The sequence below is a fragment of the Vombatus ursinus genome, unplaced genomic scaffold (assembly GCF_900497805.2).
Source record: "Vombatus ursinus unplaced genomic scaffold, bare-nosed wombat genome assembly UNPS02011334.1, whole genome shotgun sequence".
In the NCBI taxonomy this organism is placed as follows: Eukaryota; Metazoa; Chordata; class Mammalia; order Diprotodontia; family Vombatidae; genus Vombatus; species Vombatus ursinus.
In genome coordinates, this window is record NW_020951112.1 from 2,767,362 (window position 1) to 2,794,903 (window position 27,542).

The following is a 27,542-nucleotide window of genomic DNA, read 5'->3' on the forward strand; positions in this document are numbered from 1 at the left end:
TCCCATTTTATAAGGATCTCATGTTTTAATAAGAGGAGGGTCACCAGAATGTCTACTACAAATTTATGTTACACAACCTCAAGTGGGCCCTCACTGCTGCCAGGCAACCCTACTCTGCCTCCCCCATCAGCTCCCTCTTCCTCTCTCCACAGTGACTCTCCCACACCTTCTCATCCCTCCTCAAACCTCCCATGATTCCCCCTGCCCTCACCCTTCAGCTGAGAATTTTGTCTCATATTTTATAGAAAAAATTGAGACCGTTTGCTGTGAGTTCCCTCATTTTTCCTCTTCCTCATCTCCTATCACTCAGATGCCTTCACCAATATCTCCTCCTTTACCCCTGCCTTACCTGACGAGGTGGCCCACTCCTTACCACAGCTACCCTTCTACTTATTCAAGAGATCCCACTCCATGAACAAGACCCTCCATCTCTCAGCTCCAGGCGTTCTCTCTGGCTGTCCTCTGTACTTGGAGTGCTCTTCTGTCTCCACTCTCACTACTGACCTCCCCGGCTTCCTTTAGGTCCCAACTCAAATCTCACCTTTTACAGGAAGTCTTCCTCACCCCCTGTTAATTCCATTGCCTTCCCTCTTTGGTTATTTCATATATGTCTTGTACATTAGCTTGTTTGTACATATTTGTTTGCGTGTTATCTCCCCCATTAGAATGTAAGCTCCTTGATGGCAGGGACAGTCTTCTGCCTCTTTTTGTATCCCTAGCACTTAGCACAGTGCCTGGCACATAGTAGGTACTTAATAAATGTTTGATTGATTGATTGAGGAGGATAAGTTCAAGTAACAACGGATATTCAGCTGGTGGGCGAAAAAAAAGCAAAACAAAACTTGTGTGGGGTCAGGCAGGGGAGGTAGAGGAGACATATTAATTGGCTCCAAATATTTGCAGGGTTATCATATGGAAAGGGCCTGGCCTTGTTCTGCTTGGTGCTAACACACAAAACTAAGAGCAGCGGGAGGCAGTTGTAGTGAGGTAGATGCGGTTTGATGTCAGGGAAAACTCTAGAACAAATGGTGCTGCCCAGAAATGGAATGGGCTTCCTCCAGAAGCTAGTCAGTCAATAAACACTCATTAAGCACCTACTGCTTTGTGTTTGGTGGGCAGCTAAATGATGCAGTGCATAGAGCACCAGGCCTGGAGTCAGGAAGACCTATTTTCATTACTAGCTGTGTGACCCTGGGCAAGTCACTTCACCCTGTTTGCCTCAGTTTCCTCATCTGTGAAATGAGCTGGAGAAGGCAATGGCGAACCACTCCAGTGTCTCTGCCAAGAAAACCCCAAATGGGGTCATGGAGAGTCAGACAGGACTGAAAATGATAACATGTGCCAAGCAATGTGCTATGCACTGGGGATATAAAGAAAGGCAGAAGACAGGCCCTGCCCTCAAGGAGCTCTGGGTATAATGGAGGAGACACCATGCAGAGAACTGTACAAACAAGTTAAGTTACGTAAAGGATGAATTGGAAATAATTAACGGGGGAAGGCACTAGAATTAAGGGGGATGGTTCCCTTCTTGGAAGTCTTCAAGCGGATGGATGACCTCTCACTAGGCGTATGTTTTTCAGATTATGAGTGAGTGATGCAGGGGACTTGAAGTCAGAGGGCCTGGGTTTAAATGATGGTCTGGCTACTCTGTGACCTTGGACAAGTTACTTTACTTTTCTGGGCCTTGGTTTCCTAGTCTGGAAAATGAGGGAGTAAAAAGAGATGGTCTCTCAGCTCCCTCCCAGCTAGAAATCTGCGGTCCTGTAAGAACCACTGAGGCCTCTTCTAATGCCAGAATTCTGAGATTCGAGGACACCACATCTCATTAGGAAACAGTAGGGAAGTCAGGTGGTGAATGCCACATACAGGGCAGTCTATACCAGATGTTGACTTGGTTTTCCTCAGGAAGTGTGGGACTCTTGAAGAATATTGTTCCCTCTTTCATTGATTTCCCATATTTAGACAGTATTCTGGAATCATGGAGCTCAAGGGATCTGAGATGTTAAAGGCAACGTGAGACAGCAGAAAGGACGCTCAGCTTGGAGTCTGAGAATCTGGGTTTAAATCTCGGCTCATCACTTCTCTTTGGACCTTGGCTTCCCTGTCTGCACAACGAGGAGGTTGGACCCCATGACCCCGAGGTCCTTCCCAGCTCTCAATCCCACTCTAGCAGAACAGATTTGGAGCTGAAAAGGTCATGACTCTGGTGTCAGGACCATGGTTCAGATTCTGGCTCTGTTACTGCCTGAGTGACCTTGGGCACTGAGCCTTTCTGGGCCTTAATTTCTTACTATATAAAATTAGGGGGTTGGATTAGATAGTATCTGAGGTCCTTTCCAGCTGAAATCTGTCATTCTAAAATCTAATCCAAAAGTTCTTTACCTGAAGTCCATAGACCGCCCTGCTCCCCAGTCTGTAGTTAGATTTGGTAGGGGAGGTCTGTGAACTTAAATGGGGAAAAATAACACTATTTTGGTTTCCTTTTGAATTCGGTAACTTCATTTTATTCATTTAAGCACATTATTCTGAGAAGGGCTCCATAAGTTTAACCAGACTACCCAAGAGGACCTGAAACAAAAGAGTTTGAGAACCCCTGATCTGACCCAAGGCTTGTGCTTCTTGGTTGAGACTCAGGTACCTGCCCAGGGTCACATAAATATCTCATCATTGGCATTTTCATGCCCGTCCTGTTTCTGACACACAATGGCCATATCACTCTGGACAAATCACTTACACTAAACTCTCTGAGTCCTAGATAACTCCCTCTCGAGGGCAGAGTAGCAGCACTGCATAGCAAGAGTTCCTTCTCTCAATAAAATCACACTTCCATGATAAAAACAACAGCAACAAAAGCAACTTTGATTCATAGTAAGAACTTCTTTTTTTGTTACTTAGTCATTTTTCAGTCATGTCTGATTCTTTGTGACCCCACTTAGGATTTTATTGGCAAAGATCCTGGAGTGGTTTGCCATTTCCTTCTCCAGTTCATTTTGCAGATGAGGAAACAGAGGCAAACAGGGTTAAGTGACTTGCCCAGGGTCACACAGCTAGTAAGTATCTGAAGCCAGATTTGAACTCAGGCCTTCCTGATTCCAGGCCTGGCACTCTATCCACTGTGCCACCTAGCTACTGCAAGACCTTCCTTACTCCTATTATAATGTAAGTTCATTGAGGGCAGGGATTGTAGTGGTTATAAATATCTATGATGGAGGTAGCTGGATGGCACAGTAGATAGAGCACTGGCCCTGGAGTCAGGAAGACCTGAGTTCAAATCTGACCACAGAAGCTTGACACTTATTAGCTATGTGACCCTGGGCAAGTCACTTAACCATGACTGCCTTGGAAAAGAAAAACATATCTATGCTATAATGGATATAAATATCTACATCTATGTCTATACCTATATCTATTTCTATATCTATCTATATCTATATCTATATCTACATCTATATATATATATACATATATATCGAGTGCTTGGCACATAGTAATCATTAAATGAATATTTCAGTCATTCACACAAAGAATATTTTGAAATAATCTTTTAATGCAAGTGCCTGCCTTCAGTTGATTATCTCCTCTTTATCCTGTACATATCTTACTGTCCCTCATTGTTTGAAGGCTGTCTCACCCATTAGACTAGGAGCTTCTTAAGGCTGGAACTGGGGTTTTTGTTTTTTGTTTTGTTTTTTCTTTGTATCAGAAGGGCTTTGCACAGTGCCTGGTGCATAGGAGGCTCTGAACATATGCTTGGTGACTCAAATACGTTCCGTGTAAACAGAGGAGGCTTTGTTTTCCAAAGATCCCCGACTTCATACTTTCTTCATATTAAAAAAGCCGTGACTGTTTCCCAAAGCGGGGCTGAGCTAGCTAAGCCACGGAAACCATCATTTTGACCCATATTAATCCTGCTGAATAACAGCTATATTTATCCTTTACACATAACAGAGAGACAGCTGGGGATTTCTCTACCACTTGGATCACTTCTGTAGTGGCGAGGGCTTGAGGAGAAGAGAGATCTCTGCCAAGCCGAGGGTTTCTAGCCTGTGTAAATCACGCCAGCACCAATGCCAAGCTGGAATGAATGATGCTTCTTGGCACAGGAGGGTGGTTTTTTTTTTTAATGCTCCTATATAAAACATACATTATTATCCCTGTGAGAATGAGGCTACTGCAAAGAGGACGTTTCCTGCTCTAATAAGGTGGAATTGATTTCAGCTTCTTCCTCAAGTTGGTTCTCCAAAGGGAGAACAGCTTATTGAACATGGGAAGAGAGAGAAAGCACTGAGATCTGTGTACTCATCTGCAGTAGACACCATGAGAGCGCATACTAGATGTATAAATGAAAATGCATTGATTAGGCACTTACTGTGTTCCAGGCACTACGCACTGGAGATACGAATGCAAAAAAGTCAGTCTGCTTTCGATGAGAGAAGTCTGATTTTATGGTTTTGACCTGCCTTCTGTATGCTTTTGTTGTTTTGGGCACTAAGATTTCATCAGATTTCCCACTTTGTAGGGAATCCCCAGGGGGGAAACTCTTTCCCCTGATGCAGATTGGGAGCTCCTTTGTAATTTATTTATTTATTTAAATTAATTAATTATCCGTAATACATTTGTAATTTACAGTCAGTCTTAGAGAGTTGCCTCGGGGTGCTGAGACTTGTCCAAGGTCACGCAGCTCTTTTGTGGGACTTGCACCTCTGCGTAATACGCCTCAGAACATTCTAGCAGCACATAGATCATCCCATTTAATCCTCACGATAACCCCCACGAGGTGTTGGAGTTATTATGGTCACCATTTTACAGCTGGGAAAACTGAGGCCGAGAGGGGTTAACTGAATTAGGATCATGGTTCATGGCTGCTATGGTGCCTCAGAGCCCATTGCGCATCAGAACACACATAATGTTCTCTTCCATATCCATCAGGCGCTCTGACAGAGCATTAATACTTGCAAAGCAGTTTACAGAAATCACCGCGTGTGAGCATCCCAAGAGTGTGGCAAGGCACGTGATGCCCCCTCAGTTCACAGGTAAGGAAACTGAGGCCCGGGGAGGAGAAGGTGACAGAGGGAATGAAGAGAAGACTCGGGATTTGCTGCAGATTAGAGCCCAGGCTTTCCCGGTCCCCAGTTCAGCGGTGCAGCAGCAGCATCACCTGGGGATGTTGACTAGAAGCAGCAGAAATCATAGTCTGCACTGATGGTGGACCAGTATACAAAGTCGAGGGGCAGCTAGAGGGAGCCATAGTGCACAGAGCAACAGGCCTGGAGTCAGGAAGACACAAGTTCAAATTCAGCCTCAGACACCTTCTAGGTAAGTGACCCTGGCCAAGTCACTTCACCTTGTTTGCCTCAGTTTCCTCACCTGTAAAATGAGCTGGAGAAGGAAATGGTAAACCACCCCAGGATCTTTGCCAAGAATACCCCAGAGGGGGTCACGATGAGTTGGACACAAAAACATACAATGTTGACTGGTAGACTGAATCCGTTACTGGTTTCAATTAGACAGAGTCTTTAATGGAACCACCCCAATCTTTTCAATGACCGTTTTTAGGATCATAGAACCAGAAGGGCCTCAAAGGTCATTTAATCCAGCTTCTTCCTTTTACATATGGGGAAATGGAGGCAGAGGGAGTGGAAGTGACTCAGAAGTGGAAGAGACCTCAGACGTTACCTATTCCAAGCTGTTTATTTTACCAGTGAGGAAACTGAGATACAGAAAGGTGAGGTGACTTACCCAAGGTCACAAAGGTAATCGGCATCCGAGGTGGGATGTGAACCCAGACCCCTGACTCCAGAGGCAGTGCTCTCTCTCCCTCACCATCCTGCCATTTCAATCTACCCGTTCTTATGATGGTTTTTTTTTTTCGTTCTACTAAGCCCACGTTCAAGACCAGCTCTTGGATGAAGAATGCAAACACATGTCTAGTTCTCACCTTGGTAGGCATTCAGAAACAACAAATCAACACAGTCCTTTAGAGAAAACAAAGGGTTTGTTCTGTTGTTTCCAATACATCTCCTCTCACAACTTTTATGACGGATATTCTCTCAGAAAACATCACTCAGACCTTATCAGAGACTTTCTCTTTTAATGTAAAAGCAGCGGCAGAAGGGACTGACCTGAGATTTCTGAGCAAGAGCGGATTTGAAACCCGCTCCTTATGGCTCAGAATCTGCCCCTTCAACTTACTCATGTTATGGATGGAACTTTTCTGTCCTCATCCACCTGAAATGTTCCTGAATCCCACTGGGATGCCCCTCTTTCTCTGTGGAATCGAGTTTTCTTTATACATTTCACCTCTCTCACCACATTTGCCAAAGTTAGCATGCTTTCTTTTGTTCTACTCTGGGCACCCTGAGCACTCAAATTTACTCTCAAAGGCAGCAAGGTGGCATAGAGTGCTGGACCTAGGGTCAGGGAGACTCGAGTTCAAATCCTGCTGGAGACACTTAATAGCTGTGGTGGCCTGGGAAAGTTCTTTAACCTTTCTTAAACTTTATCTTACCCTCAGTTTCCTCATCTGTAAAATAGGGATAGTAGTGCTGCTGTAAGAGTCAAATGTGATTTTATATCTCTCCATAACTCTATATTTGTCACATGTAATGTATACCTATTATATGCTATATTTACATTGTGTAATAATAGATATACACACAACAAATATATATTTATCATATATAATACATACATATATATACACTGGGCCTTATTTCTCATCTCTCAAATGAGGGGTGGGATCTGAGGATCCTTCCTGCTCTAAATCTATGATTTTATGAGCTTGCTCTTAACTTTCTCTTTCTTTCTTTCTATCCTCCTTCCTTCCTTTCTTTTCTTTCCTTCCTTCCTTTCTTTTCCTTCCTTCCTTCCTTCCTTTCTTTTTCTTCCTTCCTTCCTTCCCCAGGCAAGCAGACAAATAGAGGAAAACACTATAGAGTAGCTAAGCCCTTCCACTTTGCTTGAGAAGAAAGTATAGCTCAGCCACATCAAGAAAACACAACCTAGAGAGAACATGCAAAATTGGGATTTACCTTGGCATAAACACAGCTGTCTGACAGCCTCATGAAAGGACAATATTTATCACACACGGGACACATGATGATATCGGTAGCTTGGCAGACTTCTTTACTGGAAAAGAGAACAGACAAGGGCTGCTATTTTCTCATACAAGTGTAATTTTGCTCCAACTTCTCCAGGACATTCTATTGATAAACTGTATCTGGTCGATTAAATTTCTGCTTTCACAAGCTTTGCAACCTTTTCTGCTGGCGATGGTAAAAATCGTGGTGCCTGCACATTTTAATAATGTGATAAACCACCTTATTTATGATTGTGTCTGCTCAGTTTTACATATTAATAAGCTAACATCAGAAAAATATATGAACCAACATACTTAGAGTTATGCACAAAATTACCCAAATTTGATCATAAAAACTCTGCACGGCTGAAACAATTCTCTCTCTCTGTGTCACTCTTTCTCCCCTCTCTCCCTTTCTCTGTGTGTGTCTCTGCATCTGACTAGCAGTAGGATCCATTTTCAATGAATGATGGCTGAAGAAAAACTAAAGGCTATGGATTTTGGCTTAAATAAATAAATAAGCAAGCAAATGAATGAATGAATAAATAGAAAGTGCTATCTTATTCATCTAATCCTCCAGGGAGTGTTTTTAAAGCACATGAGGTACTCAAGGCTCCAAGTACTCTAGGCTTTGGAGATGCAAAAACAAAAGGAAAAACAGTCTTGACCTCACAGAGCTTACATTCTAATAGGGCACAGAACATAATAAAAGGATTTATTTTATTAATCCTTAATAAAAGGATTTGTTTTGTAAATCTTGAACTCAGTCAAAAGGCCACACCCAAGGACCTAGAAGGACCCTTTTATTAAGGGGATTTGTTCTGTGAAGTTTGGATTCCGTAAAAGGGTGGAGGACCTAGAAGGGGACCTTGAGGACCTAGAGGGCCACATGTGGCCTCGAGGCTGCAGGTGCTTGTATAGGGGATAAGCAGACATACACAAGGTTTTGCTGATCCAGACCTTTGGCATGCATTCAGGAGTAGGGACTGGGTCTGTGCTTGCATCGGTATGGGGAATCTCAGGTTGAGGAAACTCTCTGTACCAATGCAGATACTTATCTGGTCACCTCAACAAAACATTTTCTTAAAAATCAGAGAAGAAAACAAAAAAAGTGCAGAAGGAGAGATGAACAAATACAGCAGATTTGTTACTCAGTTAGATTTTCAGCATGCTGAGTCCCAAAAGTCTGAGTGAGGTTTGAAACCACTGCAGCTTCCAAATGCATTCAGACTTTTGGGATACCCAGTATAGCCATATGTAGGGTTGAGACTGAACCTTTATATGTGTGTGTGTGTGTGTGTGTGTTTTATCTATCTATCTATCTATCTATCTATCTATCTATCTGTCTGTCTGTCTGTCTGTCTATCTATCTTAGAGGGAACTCCTGGGTGAGGACACTTGCCCTCCCCGTGCAGGTCTGCAACTTCCCTGCTATTTAAAATCTTAAGAGTTGTTCAGAGGGATGAAAGGTTGGGGATTTGCTGAGGCTCACACAGCCGCTCTGTGTCAGAGATGGAACTGGAACTCAGGCCCTCCTGGCTTCCAGGCCCGCTGGGGTCACACGCAGAGAGGAACCAGAGGCACCAAACTGCACAGGAGGACCCTGCCGGCTGCGGGCTGGCTTAGAAAGCCACATAGTAACATCTCCCGTGTTCTAGTGTGCTCTGATTTAGTTTAATATTTCCCAGTTACATCTTAATGCGGTTCTGGCAGCGTTCAGGAGTGCTGTGGGCAGGGGATGGTTTGTCTTAGCCTCTTCTCACTGTCACCCACCTCCTTTCCTGTGTATATGTACATTTATATATGTATGTGGACATACATGTGTATGAGCATAGGCACGTGTATGTGCACAATGTTATAGCCAATTATATGTGTATACATGTACATACATGTATGTATATATGTATTTAAATATACACACATGTGAGTAATGTGTACCTAGGAGGACAGAGAGCTGGTCTGAAAGCCAGAAAGATTTGAGTCCAGTTTCCAACTCTGAGGAGGTTGTGTGTCTGTGAATATACACACATACATACATGTATAGAGACATGCATGTACATTTACACAAGGCACATGTGTACACACATGTATATACACCTGCTAAATGCTTGTTGTGCAGCTCTGACTCACTTAAATGTCATATATATTTGTATGTATATGTGTATATATACAGATATGTGTACACACAAAGATGAATAATCTGAAATACACATTTAGAAAGGGCCTACTATGTGCCAGACACTATGTTAAATGCTTTGCCAATATTATCACATTTGATCCTTTCAACAACTCTTTGAGGTGGGTGCTGCTACTATCCCCATTTTACAGCTAAGGAAATGGAGGCAAATGGAGGTTAAGTGACTTGTTCAGGGTCACACAACTGGGAAGTGTCGGGCCATATTTGAACTCAGGTCCCACCGGCTCCAGGCCCAGAGCTCTAGGCACTATGGCACCACCAGCTGCCTCTATATATCACATACACAGTATAATCTGAAGAGGGAGAGAGCACTTAATAATTAGAGGGCTCAGGAAAGACTTCTCATGGAAGGTGATTTACTGAGGCTGAAACTAATTCTAGGAGGTGGAGATGAGGAGGGAGTGCATTCCAGTTTGAGGAACAGATAGTCTGTGCAAAGGCCTGCAGACTGGATGCGGAGAGCAGCTTGCTTCTAGGGGCTGATTTGTGCCACCAGGCTGGTAGAGTGTCTATAGGGGAATACTGTGTAACAGCCTTGGGAAGGTTAACTGGATCCATATGGAGAAGGTCTGGGAGGCAACTAAGTAGTGACATGGATGGAGCATTGAAAGCTGGAGTCAGGAAGACTAGAGAGTAACTTGTACCTAACACACGCTAGGTGTGCGTGACTCTGGGCAAGCCGCTTAATCGCAGCCTCTGCATCTATAAAATGGAGATGACTGGATTCACTGGATTCACAGGACTGTTTTACAAACTAAATAAAGAAGCGTATGTAGAGTGCTTTGCTAAACCTTAAAGTGCTATGAAAATGTTAGCTATTGTTACTGTTATTGCTTTTGTTGTTTAAAAGTCAAGCTGATTTGAAAGACTTGGGAACTGATCAATGCAATGACCCTCCACAATTCCAAAGGACTCCAGACACACCGTCTACCTCCTGGTAGAGAAGTGAAGGATTCAGAGATAGGGAGAAGCCCCCCTCCCTCTCTGTGTTCTTCTCTCCCCTTCCCTCTTTCTTTCTCTCCTTCCTTCCTTTCTTCTCATCTTTTATTTTCTTCTTTTTTCAACATGGCTCATATGGGAATTTGTTGTGCATGATTCTACGCATTTGTAACAGGGTTTGTTTTTCTTGCCTTCTTAATGGGTGAGTGAGGGGAAGGAGAGAATCCAGGACTGAAAATAAAAGTGAATTTAAAAAGCTGAATTTGTATTTTTTTTCCTGGAGGTCCTTGGGTAGGCAGTGCCCCAGCCCAGCAAGAGAGTCAGGACAATAACTTCAGCAGCTGGGTGATAGTGGATTGAAGAAGGTAAAGACTGGAGACCTGCTGGTGAACAAATGATTCTCACTTTTCAAAGGTATATTCATTTTTTAGGCTGACACCAAAATTTGAGCTTGGGGACTATATCGCTTTTGTCTCTGTATCTCTTGAACCTGGCATAACACCTTGCATAGAGTAGGGGTTTAATAAGTGTTTGTTGCATTGAATTAGATTTCTGGAATTATTTTTTACTCTTTCCTGATTATAGGAAAGACTTAAATTCCCTTCAAATCCCCAAACTTCTCTGGTTTGCAAAGAGGTGTTTCTCCTTGGAATAGGAGTGAAAGGTCTTTTTGTAAAAATGGGCAGCATAATAATAATAAGAAAAAAAATAATAAAATGATAATGATGATGATAACTAACATTTATGTAACACTTTAAGGTTTGCAGAGCATTTTACAAATGTTATCTCATTTTTACTATGAAAGGATTTAATTGCTACCTCATAGAAAAGTCAAACTTCCCTATTTTAAACACACTGGGTAATTATTTTGTGAGTTGTTAAAGCTACAAACATTTCCAGGATCTGCTGTTTTACCTGGGAGACAATGTCCTTCATAGAGATTGATTATTATTCTTTTGTGATAGAGTTGATGGTCTTGGATAACTTCTGGGGCTGAAAAACAGCCTGTGGCCAGCCTGGGGTTGAATGGCTGTGCTTTCAGCTAGTCTGGTCTTGAAGGACCAGGTGTCTTCCATTACTGGGGCCAAGCTTGAAGACTTTCTAGAGGGTAGGACCAAGCTGCTGGACCTAGAGCTCTAGGAAGATGGACTTGTGTTTAACATACAGTCACCCCCAGGTCACTATGGGGCATTAGAGGAAGAAAGCCACAAATACCCAATCTGCTCTCCCTTCTTACCTGACTTGGCAGTGGTCCAGAGTGGTAACTCCATACAAAAAGACAAAGAGTCCAATGAAGGCAGCTGGGAAGAGCATTCCTGTGTACCAGCCCAACCAGGCAAAGTAGAGACCGATCTTCTCACCAAAATACCGCCTGTGTAAAACACAACCACCAGCAAAGTCAGGCTCATGGGTCAATTTCCTGCAGAACTGTTCAAAAAAGCAGAATTGTGGGATTCTGTAAAGCTTGAGGGCTTGGAGGGAAGTGACTTGCCAAGATCACAAAGGCATTAAATGTGATAGTATATGAAACAATCCTCGTGCTCCTCAGGCGGCTTACTGAGGGCCATGTGCATTACTGATTTAGACTCTCTGTGTGAATGTCATCTTAGAGGGACTTGGGAAGGACCTGGATTTCAATCCTGCCTTAGACAGCTATGAGTTGTGTGGCCTGGGGCAAGTCACAAATCCTAGCTAAGCCTGTTTACTCATCTGTAAGGCAGGGATAGGCTATGACCAGGGATTGGATCTATGATTTTCCTCATCTGTGAAATGGGCTAAATAATACCTTTAGCTCTTGCACTGTAGAAATAGGAACCAATTAGATAATTGATGTAAAATGCTTGGCAAACCTTCCAGCACTTCTTTAAATGTCCCCCATGCCTCTGACATATAATTTAATCCTTATGAAATAATATAAGTCTATGGGACTTATCTCTTGTGTCTAGATAATATAGAATAAACCCACCCAACCTAGGAAAGAAGCTGATGCTTCTAAAAATGTGGTCTAGGGCTCTAATTTAATTGAGATAAGGAAATTCCTGTACAGAAAGTACCAGTGGAGATAAACCCTGCGGGGCATCTTCTGTTCTTAGAGAGCTGCTTGGGGGCATTGAGAGGTTGTGACTTTCCCAGAAGTACGGGGGAGATTTAGTCTTCCCCACTGACTTTTTCTCTGGTACAGGCTAGTTCTACCTACTATGCCGCCCTTCTTACCTGTGACTCCTTTTTAAAAAAATTCAGTCTTGTTTTATTTTTGGTTCCAAATTCTCTTACTGTCTCTTCTCTCCCCCTGCTCTGCCCACTGACTCCTTTCTGAAGGTGGAGTCAAGGCACTGGAGGGTTGGCACTTGACTCCGTGACACCCATTGATGATACGGCATCTGATCCCCAATATTCTGGACTATTTTGAGGTTTGCTGCTTTAAAACATTATCAGTGTTTATGATGACTCCTAATTATTCACATTTTTAATGTTTTGCTGTCTGAGTGCTCAGCAATATGAGACAAAGTTTGCTGAGCTGCAATGGAAAAAACATATTGTTATATCTTTTCCTATTCAAATTCACAGGCTTCCTAATTTAGAATTAGAAGGGAATTTTGAGGTCATTGAGGAGGAAACTAAAGCAAACAGAGATTAAGTGAATTGCTCAGGATCACAAAGCTAGTAAGTATCTGAGGCAGGATTCGAACCAGGTCTTTTAGATTCAAACCTCCAAACTTCTCTCATTATATACCACGTCACCTGCTCATTCTTCTTCTTCTCTGCTATGGACAATCACTCCTCTCTGGAGAATCTTCCACAATGTAATCTATCTACTTTGGTCCCTAGTGAAACTGCCTGATTTCCTTAGGTTTTTTTTTTTTTTTTTTTTGGCACTGATATTATGCATCATCTTAGGATAATATATTTAGAGCTAGAGGGAGCCCTGGTGGTCTACTTGGTTCAATTCATACTTCAAGCCATTGCCTTGATGGCATCCCCAATGTGTGGTCATTCACTCTCTGCTTAAAGAACCCACAAACTCACTCCCTTCCACGGTAGCCCTTTCCACTTTTGAGAAGTTCTAATTATTATAACAGCGTAAGTCAGCATGGGAGAAGTGGACAGAAAACTGGCCTAAGAGTCAGGATAACTTGGGTTCAAGACTAGCCTTTGAAACCTATGAGCTGTGTGACCCTGGGAAATTCACTGGGACTCAGTGACAACTGGATTGATGGACCCCAATGGACTAGGAAGCATGCATACTAAGGCTAACAAACCCAGAAATCAGGGATTATTCTCTTCCCTCTCTGCCCCACTCCAGCCTCTTACTGCACAATCGTTAAGAGTTAAGTATCTTAGGTTCCTGCCCCTCATTCCTGATTCTTTACTAGGCAATTCAGAAAATATCCTCTCAGCCAAGGTCTGGATGACTCCACTACTTTAGGACAATGCTGTCTCCTCTCCACATCTGAACCCTGAGGGGTTCAGGGCCTCTGCGTGGAATGCGAATGCCACGGCACCACCCTTCTGTGTGCTGCCTGAACACTGACTACTCCCCATTGGCATCAGTTCTCCCCCTTGCCCCGTGAGCAGCAGTAAAGTTTGTCAAATGCTCTCCCTGTGTGGTGCTGCTCTTCTCCATCAAAACCATTCCCTTCTTTTGTGAACTACACAATGCCTCAGGTGACTCTTCAATACTCAAAGTGGCCAAAAACTTGAGGGGCTGATCTGCATTGATGGAAGGACTTTTCTCATCTGGAAATTCCTTCCTGCAATGAACCTGGGTCAAGTCCAAGTGTAACATGTAGAATACAGTATTGCAAACATGCTTTTAGTACCTCATCTAGTCCAATATGTTTGTTTTATACATGAGGACTGTAAGTTTCCCATGAGCTATGGATCATGGCTCTCAAGCTAGAAGGGATGCCAGAGGCTGTCTTGTTTTACCCGCTCACTCTACAGAGAAGGGCACGGGTCCCAGAGCTCTCTGTGTGGGGAGCGATAGAACCAGTTGTTTTCTAACCGCTGTCTGTTCATCCATTTCTTGTCCGACATTAAAATTACCCCCGTGAACGTGACTTCTCCCCTCTGTAGAACTTGTGCCTTGTTTTGTGAAAATGCTGTTTCCAACCCCAAAGTTAACATTTTTTTTTCAAACTGGAATTTTTCCAGTGATCTTCTTTTTACTGTAAAATTGTTGTTCAAAGGAGCATAGCTTTAGGGCTTGAAAAGACCCCAGAGGCCGCTGAGTTCAACCTTCTCCAAAAGATGATGAAGAAACAGATTAGGAAAGGTTAATTGCCCCAGGTCACATGGGGAGCAAGTGCATGGGTGTGCGATTAGAACCCATGTCCTCTGACCTTCAGAGCCAGAATGTTTTCCTTTTCTGGCATCACGCTGACCTCCGAGGTCCCTTCTGGCTCTGAGATTCTGTAAGCTAGATTGTAGATGTATTGAAAGCTAGGACCATTTCCTTGATTTCTTTTTTCTTCCTCATATTTCACTGCTGTGCACACACTTAATACACACTTGTTGGTGGACTTTAAAAGTCCAAATTGAAACTGTGATCATGGACCCATATTTTTCTGCCTTTTCGCAGTTTTCTCTAACATTACTCAGTGTAATGTCATCCTACCAGGGCAAAGGCTGGGGAGGATTTAGTGCCTTTGCTCTCTTAAATCCTGCTTTATAATACCCATGTCGAGTTGACTTGAAACTCCATGGCTTTGTCTGATGCAGAGGAGATTGATTCAAAGGGGAGGGATTTCATCTTAGCAAACATTTCCCATCCATATAGATCATCAGACTCATTTCCCACTTGCACAAAGAAGAGGCTTAGAATATATCAATCCCTTTTGATCACCATGAGTCAACAGTTTCAATGGTAGCAAGCACCTGGGTATCATCAGTGACTCCCCAGGGAAATGAAAATGCAAATGGGGCTGCATTCCCTACCTGCTTCACTTTTACTTCCACAGTAAACTCAGAACTAATTCAGCAGGTTTAAGAAACGATCCTTGGCTCTTTCCATAAGAAATCCTGAAAATTGGGCCAGTTGGTACTTAAGGCTAGTAATCAGTTTCCATATAGTAACAGAGAATGTGTCTGTGGTTTCACTGGCATAGGGAACTCCCAGGAAAGGAAATTCTCTCCAGAAATGCAGATTAGCACCTACTTTGCCATTTACAGTTTTAGAGAGTTATGAGTATCTTGGCAAGAGTCTTAAGAACCTAAATTTGCTTACATGCAGACCAGGACAGCCTTAAAACTGAATTGACAGCCTTCTGTGAATAAAATGACCAGTTTACCATGGACTTCCAAAGCCTATGGATCACATAGTAGTATTCTCAAAGGCACTGTGGTGAGAAAACATACTATCTATGCCATCAGGGATAAATCAGTTAATTTCTCAGTGCTCCCAGGAGACTCTTTAAGATCTATATCACTGAATGGAGTTTCCACACCAGAATTTCCTTTTATCAATGAAATCACAGGTCTAGGCAGAACACACACATGAACACAACTATTCCTCTGTGGACAACAGAGATAAGATTAAAAGATTACTCTTATATCTAGGATCCATCTTTGGTATGGCACTATCTTGTCAATTAAGGAAATAGTGCTGAAAGCATGAAGTAGGAAACTCTGATCCCCTTGCCCCTGATGGAGAATGGCATGAGACCCAAAGTGGTGTACAGATTTCTGCATTATGGGACTGTACCAGTTCTGCTCATAGCCCTTCATTAGCAAACAAACACTGTCCTCCACATAGGAGTCCCTTCAGTAAGAGGGAAGACAATGAGAAAAGAAGCATCCCTTCCGCCATGATGAATTATCTCTCTTTAGCTGAGGTCAACTGGGTGAACTCGACATCTGGGGATCTCAGCTACTTTTTTTCTTATACAGACGGCTACTTCTACCCGCTGTTGCTCTCTTACCATTGGATCTTGGACTATGTTTGGCATTTGTGGTCATAAGCAGGTCAGAACTCACCGTATGAGATCCAAGGGCTGGTATTTATACCACACGCCCCAGGAGGCCCAGCACTCATATAGCAGGTGCCTGTGGTTTTCTGCTCCATGAGTTCTAATAGAATTTTTACTTCTGTAACTTCCCTAGGATTGGGAAAAAAAAAGAAAGAATGTCAATGCTATTACTGACAAGGGGCACCAAGTAATATCGTTTAACAACATTCCTGTCTGACATCAGGTTATAAATATAAGAGCTGTGTGAGCGTAACATCAAAAAACTAATTCCATTCAACAAACATGTATTATGTACCTACTATGTGCTGGGATTGGGGATACAAAGACAAAACCCAAAGCATTCCCTGCCTTCAAGGAGCTTACGTTGTACTAGTGGTATGGGATATATACTCAGATAAATGCCAAATGTTGGGAATATAAAGAAGAGTGTTTACTCCCCAACCAAAAGTGTTGCTTACAACACTGGATCATTAAGCTACTTGTCCAGGGTCACACAGCTAGAATATGTTGGAGGTAGTATTAGAACCCAAGTCTTCCTGACTCCCATTTACTTTGGTATATACTAATATACTCTGATGAAATATACACTAAGTTAAATAATGTAATATGAAGAAATATAGAGTAACAGAACTGCATGTCTCTGAATCACTTTCTTTTGCTTTGAAAATACCTTATCTGTAATTTCAGGGTTTACTTTAGCAATATTTCTGTCATAGATTTGAATAAACTGCTTTTTTTCAATATTCCATTTGGCTTCCATGCTCAAGAGCCAGCCACAGTTTATGTTGTAGGAGAGCCTTTTGGAAACAGGGATTACATTTCTTTTGTATGGAAAAAGCTGATCAGTCAGTTGCAGCACAGATATGATATATACATAAATAGAATGTAACAAATATCATTTCTATTCTAGTCCTGGATTAAAACTGGACCGTACCATGTTATTTAATGCTAGCTTAAAACGTTGGTATAAAGTTGGAGATACTGTATGTAAAGAACGCACAAGAGTGTCCTTGGCATCAGCAAGACCTAGATTTAGGTCCTCACTCTGACAAATGTTGGGCAAGTCCTTTAAACTTTTGGTCTCCCAGATGCTCTAATATTTAGATTACAGATGAGTTGCTGATCTGCATTTGGGAGAGGAAGTCCCTCACCTGGAGGTTCCCTATATTGAAGGAATCATAGGTTTTCTAGTCATCCCTGCAAAAGTGCTACAATAAACCAAAGATCCTGATTTCTATAAGCTGTGCATAAACATTAGTCTTAGTATTTTATGATCATACCATAAAAAAGAGTTATTTTTTTGGGGGGGGGAACTAAACCTGTGATTTTACTGGTGTTCTTGATGCAGAAATCACTCTGTGAAATGTTGACCTTCTCTACTACATAGAGTCTTAGAAAGTTTCCAGGGGCATTCAGGGGTTGCATGTCCTAGGGTCACACACTCAGACTATGTGGAAGGTGGAACTTGAATCTGGGTCTTCCTGATTCCAAAGCCTGCTCTCCATCTACATACCAGGCTGTCTCTACAATACTATGATGGTGGTGGGGGACTGGACAATGAGACTCAAATCATGGGAGGGAGTGTGTTTGGAGAGCCTGCTTCTGGAAGGTCATGATGGAATGGAGTGGGGAAGGCAGTGAGCTCTCCATGTCAAGGCATGCATAGGCTTTCTCAGATGTGCTGAAGAAAAGACCTTCTGATTAGATGCTAGGTCAGATCTGAGAAAAGGCACTCAATGGCACTCAATCCCTGGAGATGGTGGAGGCAAGGACTGTTGTAAACCTTCCTGTGGGGAGCCCTTCTTTCTCCACGGGCCCACTGGTGGTCATGAAAACATGACACCTCTGTTCTTTGCCTCCTTCTGATTTTTCTTTCCTGCTTTTAGGTGAAGGAATATTGGAGATGTTATAAGCCCTTGAGCTTCAAAAGCACAAAGACAGCCACCAGAGGCCCAGGAAATGGAGGCCTAGGAAATATCAGAGTTGGCCAGTAATAAAAACAGGTGAGGCACCAACAAATTCTTGAGTTTGACTCAGGTTAGCCTATAGCAAGGGAGTCATTCTGTACAGCATCTGTACCACACTCAGAAATGAACATGGTTCTGGTGAATGCTTTATAGCAACTGCCTTAAGTTTGAATCCACTCTCCCTGGTGACCATGGCAATAGAGTCTGGGACATACCCTTCTCCATCCCAGTGTTGGAAGGATGCTTTGTAGTGTCCACTGATACTGTATCTTCTCGGTTAATGTGTCTTTCTAAAAGTTAATTGATGTTATTTGGCTAAATAATCTAATCATTGGGTCAATCAGTGATATAGGGGAGATGCTGACTGTAATCAGAAAATTCTATTGGGAAGAATACACAAAATGGTGGCTCAGGCAGAGAGCTTTAGACAAAATCCCACTATATCTCAGGGGTATCTCTTAGAACCTTGTGTGCAATATGTAGCTGGGGGCCTAACTCATTAGTATGAGTGGGAATTGGGGTATGAGCCCAGGGCTTATGTGGTATGCACATATATAATACATATCACACATACGTGACTTTTACCTTAGAAAACAGTGTTGAGTCGGTTTTGTTTCTACTCATAAAGAATGTGATAACACAGTACTGTTTTCAGAATAGGTGTTCATCAGACACTTGATGATGGAATGAGATAAATTATGAGGTCAACAGACCATGGAATGATCAACACAGATAACAAAGGAGGAACTGAACAGTATCTGTTTGAAAACATAAGATATTAGCTATATTTAAATACCTCACAGTGATGAAAGGCAGCATGACCTGGTGGACAGATAGCTAGCTTCAGAGTCAGGAAGATGGGGGTGCAAGTTCACTCTCTACATAAGGTGGTTGTGGTGACCCCGGGCAAGTGGATAAACCTCTGGGTGCTCTGGGCAATATGTTGCAGAGAAGGTGTCAACTTGCACTGGTATAGGCAGTTTCCTTATCTGGGGGTTCCCTATACCAGTGAAATCCCTGGTCTAATCCTTATTTCCCCCAATCCTGAAAATCCATTATTACATAATGAAAATGATGTTTAGCATTTATATAGCACTTTAATGTTTGCAAAGCACTTTACAAACATCTCATTTGATCCTCACAACCACCCTGAGAGGTAGGTGCTATTATTAACTCCAATTTACAGATGGGGAAACTGAGGCACAACGAAGGTAAATGACTTGCCCAGAGTCACACAGCTAGTAAGTATCTGAAGTCAGATTTATACTCAGATTTCCTGACTCCAAGTCCAATGCGCTATCTACTGTACCACCTAGCTAAGTACCTTTTCAATTTACACCAATGAGAACTACCGCCATGCTTTAAAAGATGGCTTTAGTAGCAGGTGGGGCCAAAGAGATGCTTGGAAATGTGTCGTCTGGTGGTCAAACTCCTGGAGACGAGCCCTTTTATGTTTAGCTAGGCTGATCCACAGAAGACGGCCACACAGTTCATGGTTGGGCCGCCCACTCAAATCCTTTCCAACTTGGTGGCTCCTGCCAGATGTGTGCCCTGTTGGCAGAGCTTTGGAGAATCCACAGTTCCCCATAGGCTACCATGAGGGGCCAGAATAGGACTTAATTTGAAGGAATATTTAACGATCAGGATATAACGACAAGGTGGGGAATGAAGAGGGACAATACCTCATGAAGTGGGAATGCAGCTTCATAGGAGCCATTAGTAAGCAATCGATTCAGACCTGGAAAACACAAAATCCATCTTAAATCAAAATAAAGTTTGAATCTTTGGGAATCATGGCTTTAGAGATGAAAAGAATGTTAGGGGTCATCCAGTTCAAACCTCTGATTTTACAAATGAGGAAACTGAGGCTGAGGGTATAGAATTAGATTCAGAGCTAGAAGGAACCTTCAAAGTCTACTGGTCTAACCCCCTCCTCTTACGTTTTGTCTAGAACACGAAGGGATTGGGATAAATAATCTGTAAGGTCCCGTCCAGCTTGAAATCGATGATCCTCTGGTCATACAAAGTCACTTGCCCAAAGCCCCAAGGAAAGAAAGTAGAAGAGGCAGGACTTGGAACCAGAAAGAAGCTGGCAGGCCTCTTAAGCCAACCCTCTCCTCCTATAGATGAGCAAACAAGCACAGAGCAGAGAAGAGACTCACCCAAGGTCACACAGAGGGGATCATATTTAAATGCCAGTCTCCTTATTTTAAAACTATTCCCTTCCACCACACTAAGCTACAAGGGTCAGATTCTCCAATACAGGAGATCCTTTTACTGTCATAGTCAGCACCATGAGCAGCGCCATGCTTTTTGGTTTAGCCTGCAACTTTTCTCTTTTCCACTCTGTTATCATGAGATGTTTGAAGCACTGACATTTTTGCAGCAAGTCTCTTCTCAACTCCTGAGTAGGAGACCCACCTATGACAAATATTGGGGGTGTTAACTCCTTTAACCTCTCAGTGCTCTCAGCATCTAAGACCATAAGTTGCAAAGATGCCAATCTGCACTAGCAGAGCGTTTCCTCTTCTGGGAGCTTCCTGTGTGAATGAAGTCATAGACACAGTCTCTATTCTTCTTCTAAGTAAGATGTCCATGGGCAGTTGCCTCCTTCAGACATGTATCAGGGGTGCTCTCATCTTGTACCTAACCTTGTTTGAGGTATGAAAAAGTACTTTTTTGGGGGGTGTAATCTCTAAACAGACAAGGATCATAGGATTAAGGATTAGAGGATCATGGGATCTGGAGAAGGAAAAAACCTTAGAGAATTTGAATTATTGATCTCCCATTAGAGAGAGAGTAGATCTGCATCTTTGAAAATCCCATATCATCAAGCCATACTCTTAATGCATTTTAACTCTTTTGGTGAAGAGTTCATGAATGTTTCTTGGGAATTTTTATGAGGAATTATGAGGAAAAGGTTGAGAATTCCAACTCTTCATAATAATTGTAGATAACAAGTTGATTTAGAATTAGGAAACTGAGTGGTGTAATTAAAAGAACACTGAATTTAGATTGAGAAGACCTAAATTTGAATCCTTACTTTCTTACTTACCATCCAATGTTTATGAGTTGTGTGACATGGGGCAGGTCACTTAATCCTGCTAAGCCTCAGATTTCTCATCTTCAGAATGAGGAGTTGATGAACTGTAAGGTCCCTTTAGCTCTCCCTCTGTGCTCCTGTAGTTTATGACTTATTAACTATATGACTCTGGACAAGTCATAGAACCTGTTGTGCCACAGTTTCCTCATTTGTAAAATGGGAATAATAATAATTACAATGCTATCTTCATGCATTTGTTGTCAGCAGCAGATGAGATGATGTAGGGAAAGTGCTTTGGAAACATGAAAACGCTCATATCAATCAGCTCTTACTACCACTAAAATAAGAGCCACAGCAACAACTGCTAGTACAGCTACTACTAAAATTAGTGCTACTACTTCCAATACTACTAGAACTAGTACTACTACTTCTACTACTATTACTACAGCTGGTATTACTACTACTTCTATTACTACTACAACTAGTACTACTACTATGTCTACTACTGCTATAACTAGTACTATGACTTTTACTACTACTTCAACTAATATTACTACTTCTGCTGCTGCTGCTGCTGCTACTACCACTACTACTACTACTACTACCACTACCACTACTACTACTACTACTACTACTACTACTACTACTACTACTACTTCTACTGAGTAGATCATTCCTCTAATCTGGCAGATAAATGAGACATTGCCATATAAAAGAAGACAGCTTGAGAGACATTGCAAATCATAAAATCATCCAGAGAAGAATTCTTCCTCCTGTGAGTAGGCTTTGACAATCAGTGGCATTTCTCAAGTTCACCCACCAGTTCCATCTAGGCTAAGTGATTCAGATGGAATACTTACCAATTTTGTTTTTTCCTTCTTCGTATTTAATTCTTTGTAAAATGTGATGCACGATCCTACTTCTGGTGGCGTTGTTGAAGAAAGTGTCTTTGTTGTGAATGATGAAGCTACACGTACACACATAAAGACAGAAGTTCGAGGCATTAATTACAGGCGAGGGTACGAAGACCACCCCAGCTGTTTAGCTGGAACACAAAGGGGAGAACCTTTAAATTGACTTGAATGTCTTTTATATGAACTTATATGAGACTGTGAGGTCTCCTCTGGTAGAAGGGACACTCCTTTAGGGCAGAGATTGGTTCATTCATCTTTGAAGCCCTTTCACCCAGCACAGTTTGTGGCATACAGTAGAGGTTTAATACATGCATACTGATTGACTGACACTCTATGTATACGTTATCCCTAATAAAAGCTAAATCCCTTGGGGGACAGGTAACATTTCATTTATTTTTTTTTTGTGTCTACCATATCTACCATAGTGCCTGGCACATAGTAGGCACTTAAATGTTCACTTATTAGTTGATTGTCAGAAAATGTAAGCTTCCTGAGGGAAGGGAATGCTTCATTTTCGTACCTGTACCTTGGCACTGATCGCAGTGTCTAGGACATTTGTTGTTGTTCATTTTAGTCATGTCCAACTCTCTGTGACCCCGTTGGGGGATTTCTTGGCAGAGATACTGGTTTGCCATTTCCTTCTCCAGTTCATTTTACAGATGAGGAAACTGAGGCAAACAGAGTCAGGCGACTTGCACAGGGTCACTCAGCTAGGAAGTGTCTGAGGCCAGATGTGAACTTAGGAAGATGAATCTTCCTGACTTCAGGCCCGGCGCTTTATCCACTGAGCCAGTCTAGCAGGTGTTTATTAAATGTCTGCTGACTGAATGATTGATCTGAGAATGAACAAGGGTTAACATGATGCAACCTGATCCAATACCAAAGAAATAAATACATAATAGTAATAAAGCCACACTCCAGGCTGACGTCCTTAGTGCAGGGTCTCCAGATCCAGAAGGGATTTTAGAGATCACCTTCTCCAACCCCCACATTTTCCAGATGAGGAAACTGAGGCTCAGAGAAGAAAAGTCACTGGCCCAAAGTCACGTGGTCAGGACCATAGGATCATCGGTGTAAAACCGGAAGAGACTCTAGGAGTCCTCTAGTCCAGCCCTCTCCAACTAAAGCCTAGAGCAGTTAAAGGACTTCCCTAAAATCATGGCAGTAGAAAACAGCGGCATCTGGATTTGAAGTCAGGGTCTGTAACTTTGAGTTCAGTATTTTCTCCACTGTATCCACCAAGACTCACAATCTGGGCCATTAATTCCAAATGTTAGATAATTAAAAAAACAAAAATAAAATCACACTTCATTTCTCAGCAGGAACACTAAGTTAAATCAACCCAAAAATATCTAATTAAAAAAAAAAAACTCCCCCAGAAAATTTTAGGAAAACACATCTCTCAGCATCTCAGACCCAGGAACATTTTGTAAAAAAAAAAAAATGAAATTAATAATAATGTTAGAGACTAGGAACTTCATTTGTTAGAGGATCAAGTTGGGAAATATGCCCTAGGCTGACTTCTGGAGGTGGAGTGGAGGATGAATTCAGACAATTTCCTCTGTCTCTCTCAGAGGTTCTCTCCTCAGACTCAGGAAACACCTGTTCTGTCAGAGCCAGGGACTTTCAGGGTTGCCATTGATGGCATTTTTCTGAGCCGCTACTTTATGATTTGTGGGTCGATTGGTGGAATTGCTTTAGAAGTCAGAAGTAATTCAGAAATTAATTACCTAACGTTTGAAATCATAAATCAAGTATTTGTTATGTTCCTGCAATGGGGCAGACATTGGTGCTGGGGTTTGGGGATACAAGTGAAAGCTCCAGGACAGCCTGGGGGGCCCACATGGCCAGTTGGGCTCCCCGGAAAGCCTGGGAGCAGCAGGGAATCAGTGCTTCTCCTCCTCCTGCCCAAGGGTATCCTTATTGGCACCAATGGTGCTGGGAAAGCTCAGATTAACTCATGATGCTGAGGGAAGCAAGCAGGAGGCCTGTTTACACCATAACAACAATACTGTGAGACCCAACTCTGCATAGCTGAAGGGCTCTGACTGATACCATGACCAACCATGGCTCTGGAAGACCAGGGAGAAGTAGCGCCACCTATATCCGGAGGGACTCAGGATGCAAAATGAGGTGCACGTCTCTGGACATGGCCCATGTGGGAAACTATTTTGCTTGACTGTGTATTTGTCGTGATGCTTTTGTTTTCCTTTTCTTTTTCCCATGGAAGTGGGGAGAGGGAGGTAGAAAAAAGAGCAAACAAATACTTGTTAATTAAAAACATAAATGATATTTAATTTAAAATACTCATGGGAGTCAAAACACTGGGAAATTACGAGGGATCACTGGAATAACTAGGGAAATTCATGGTGTGAGGACCTGGATTCAAATCCTTCCTCTGATGTGTGTGACTTGTGGAATCTTGGGTAATCTACTCAGCTTCACTGGGCCTCAGTTTATTTACTGGTAAAAATGAAGGTGTCAGACTTGGTGGAGTCTAATGTCTCTTCTAGGTTTAAATCTATTAATTCCGTGCCTGAGACCATGGCCTGAGACCAACTCTCCCCATCCTGTCATTCCTGGAGAGAATCCAAGTGGGAAAAGAGCTGAGTAACTGTCTCTGCTAACAGAACAGCCGATGCCTCCTTGGTAGACATGTCTACTGATGACCCAGAAAAGAAATTTAGCATTGTCCTGAGCAATGTTAAATTATTCAATGGTAGAAATGGTTTTAATCAGTAGGATTGACTCTAAAGGAGAAATGTTTGTATATCTTCTTTATTTCCTTTCTCTATTCTAACCAAAAGAAATTATTTACCACTAGAACAATTGAGCTTTACTATCTGGCCTACTGGTATACCTTGAGTATTGGGGGCTTACACACCCAGTCTGCTGCTGAACCCTAGTACAGGGGTACTTATCATTTCTGGTGTCATAGCTCCCTTTGGCAGTCTGGTGAAGCCTACGGTCCTCTTTGCAGAGCAATGCCGGTGAGCGTGAATGAAGCACCTACTGAGCGCCAGGCTGGGGGCGGGGGGAGAGACTCAAAAATGTGACCGTTCCCCTGGAAAAGCTCCTGAGACCATGTCTTGGGACTGCAGGGGAGGAAGGGGAAATGCAGACGTATTCTCAGATGAGACAACTTTGGTTTTATGCCCTTAGCTTCTTCTTCTTATCTGAGACACATCGTTACATTTTAATGCCAAATAAAGCAGCCGAGATAACAAATAAGGAGGCCTCTTTGATTCGCTGGGCAGGGTAATACCTGTAGCCTGATAAGTGAGACTGTACTGGAAAGACAATTGGAAGCTAAAGGCCCACTTTTAAAGTTCAGTTAGACTGCCTCTCCTTCCTTGTCTCTTAATAGGGCTACACTGACTTGCTCTTGCCAAGGTTCACCATCACGCATTAGGTTACACTCAACAGCAATGATGGGCTGTGATAGAGCTTAATGCTTCTATAACGTGGGCAGGTCACTTCACTGCGCTGAGCTCAGGTGCTTCGTCTGTAAAATAAGGGAAGCGAATTATGTGGCCTCTGACCTCCCTTCCAGGTCCAGCGACCTGAATGCCAATCCTACCTCTGCTTCTTGGTCACAGAGCAAACTCAAAGGAATCTGCCCTGCCCGTGCACATAAGAAACAGCAAGTGGATGAGGAATGTCTATATTCCAGAATCCACCATGTATCTGGATCAATACCCTATGGATCTTATCCAATAGTATGTATATCTGGGATAGTCAGCAGAGATGGAAAATGAGTTATGTCTCGAGCTGGACGGGAGAGGGAGAGTGAGCTAAGTTTCTTTGGGGAAACTGCCGAGCTTCTTTGACGACACCATGCTTCCCTTGAAAGTGAAGTCTCGTTTTCCCAATTCTGTTGCTAGATGGCAGCAAGAAATGGAACACTCCTGCCTTTGAAGAATTAAATAAGAGTAAGTATCACACAGAGCAGCGGGAGCAATGAGAGAGGGGGTGGGGTCAAGATGCTTCATGAACTATGAAGAAGGACTACAAAGTTAGGGATGTCACCCAGCAATACCACGACGGGAGGAGAAGATGGGCTAGTCCTATGTCAGGAGTGAATGGATAGACCCGACCCAGAGCTCCACTGGTACAACTTCTAGAGAGAGTGGGGGGAATCTCCAATATGCTGGGTGGACCCTTTCCAGCAAACTGAGGAGAGAACAAAGATAAGAGTTGCACGGATGGGGAGGCATAGCGAGGGAGTGATCTGTATGGCTAAAAGGAACTCGTGAATTGATGAGATCACAAATCCATGTGAGTATCTACATATGACTTGCAAATGATTTCCCTAGAATAACCATGTAAAGAATTATGTTATTTTACGGATGAAAAAACTGAGTCCCAATGAAGTACAATGACTTGTTTATGGTCATGAGCTTGTGCTACAGCTGGGACTTGAACATGGGCTTTAAACACTCAAAAGTGCAAAGGTCTTACCAGTGTACCACACTGCCTCTCTCCCCATGCACACATGAGATAAATCTGACCCGTGCTACCAGAGAAACTACTTGTGGGGAAGGGAGGGTGAATGAGCAAGTCACCTACCTGAGCCTTCCATGACCAGGCAGAGCCCAGACACCACTCCTTCACCCACTTTACCACCCAATATCCTGGACCCAACTCTACTCCAGGTCCCAGCTGGGAGGTTGATTTCTCAGGGGTAGAGTTACTCTTGTTTACTGGGAAGAAACACATGTCCTAAGGCTAGCAAACTCCATTTTCCTCCTCCTCCCCTCCAAAATCAGGGATTTATACTCAAAGGCGGAATTTTGTTGAAAACTTCAAGATGAAGAAGAACCTAAGACGTGATTCAGGCCATTAACCACCAGAGGACAAATGATGCCTCCTGAAGGAATCTAGAAAGCTTTTGAAAAGAGTATTAAGTGCAAACAAGTATTAAGGCAAACAAACAAACAACAAACAGAAAATAACCAAAAAACAAAGTCACTATCTTAGGTCTGGGCTTCTTAACCTCTTTTGTATCATGAATCACTTGGCCCATCAGGGGAAGCCTATGGATCCTTTTTCAGAAAAATGATTTTCAATGCGTTCAATAAAATATTTAGGATTACAAAGGCTACCAATCATATTGAAATGTTGCCAAAACGGTAAAACCAACCAACCAAACATGTTCCCTGATTTAGGAATATAGGGGGCATTTTTCTCACTGAGGCAGACAAAGGCTAATTTGGGAAATAAGGACAGTTAAGATTTTGTGTCTGAGAAAGGATCCTGACCAGGGATAGAATGTACCAAATAAAGACGAATTTTTAAAAACAGTATTTGCCTGGAGCCCTGCAAACCTAATAAAGAAGACTTTAAACTGAAAAGGAAGGGGAGAACTGACCACAAATGCCCATGAAGCCACAAAGGAGACCCTGCAGGGCTCTTAACCTGGAATTTGTGAACTT

At 42.6% G+C, this 27,542-nt stretch overlaps 1 protein-coding gene across 1 annotated transcript in view; it reads right to left on the reverse strand.

Moving 5' to 3' along the window:
• ANO4 (anoctamin 4) overlaps nucleotides 1-27,542 on the reverse strand; it is a 416,340-nt gene that overhangs the window by 57,666 nt on the left and 331,132 nt on the right. The window contains exons 11-15 of the mRNA XM_027855801.1: nucleotides 22,054-22,160; nucleotides 19,833-19,888; nucleotides 16,191-16,312; nucleotides 11,452-11,586; nucleotides 7,032-7,128 (exon numbers count right to left, since the gene is read on the reverse strand). Of these exons, the coding sequence (XP_027711602.1) occupies nucleotides 7,032-7,128; nucleotides 11,452-11,586; nucleotides 16,191-16,312; nucleotides 19,833-19,888; nucleotides 22,054-22,160 (517 nt within the window). The remainder of the gene's footprint in view (nucleotides 1-7,031; nucleotides 7,129-11,451; nucleotides 11,587-16,190; nucleotides 16,313-19,832; nucleotides 19,889-22,053; nucleotides 22,161-27,542) is intronic.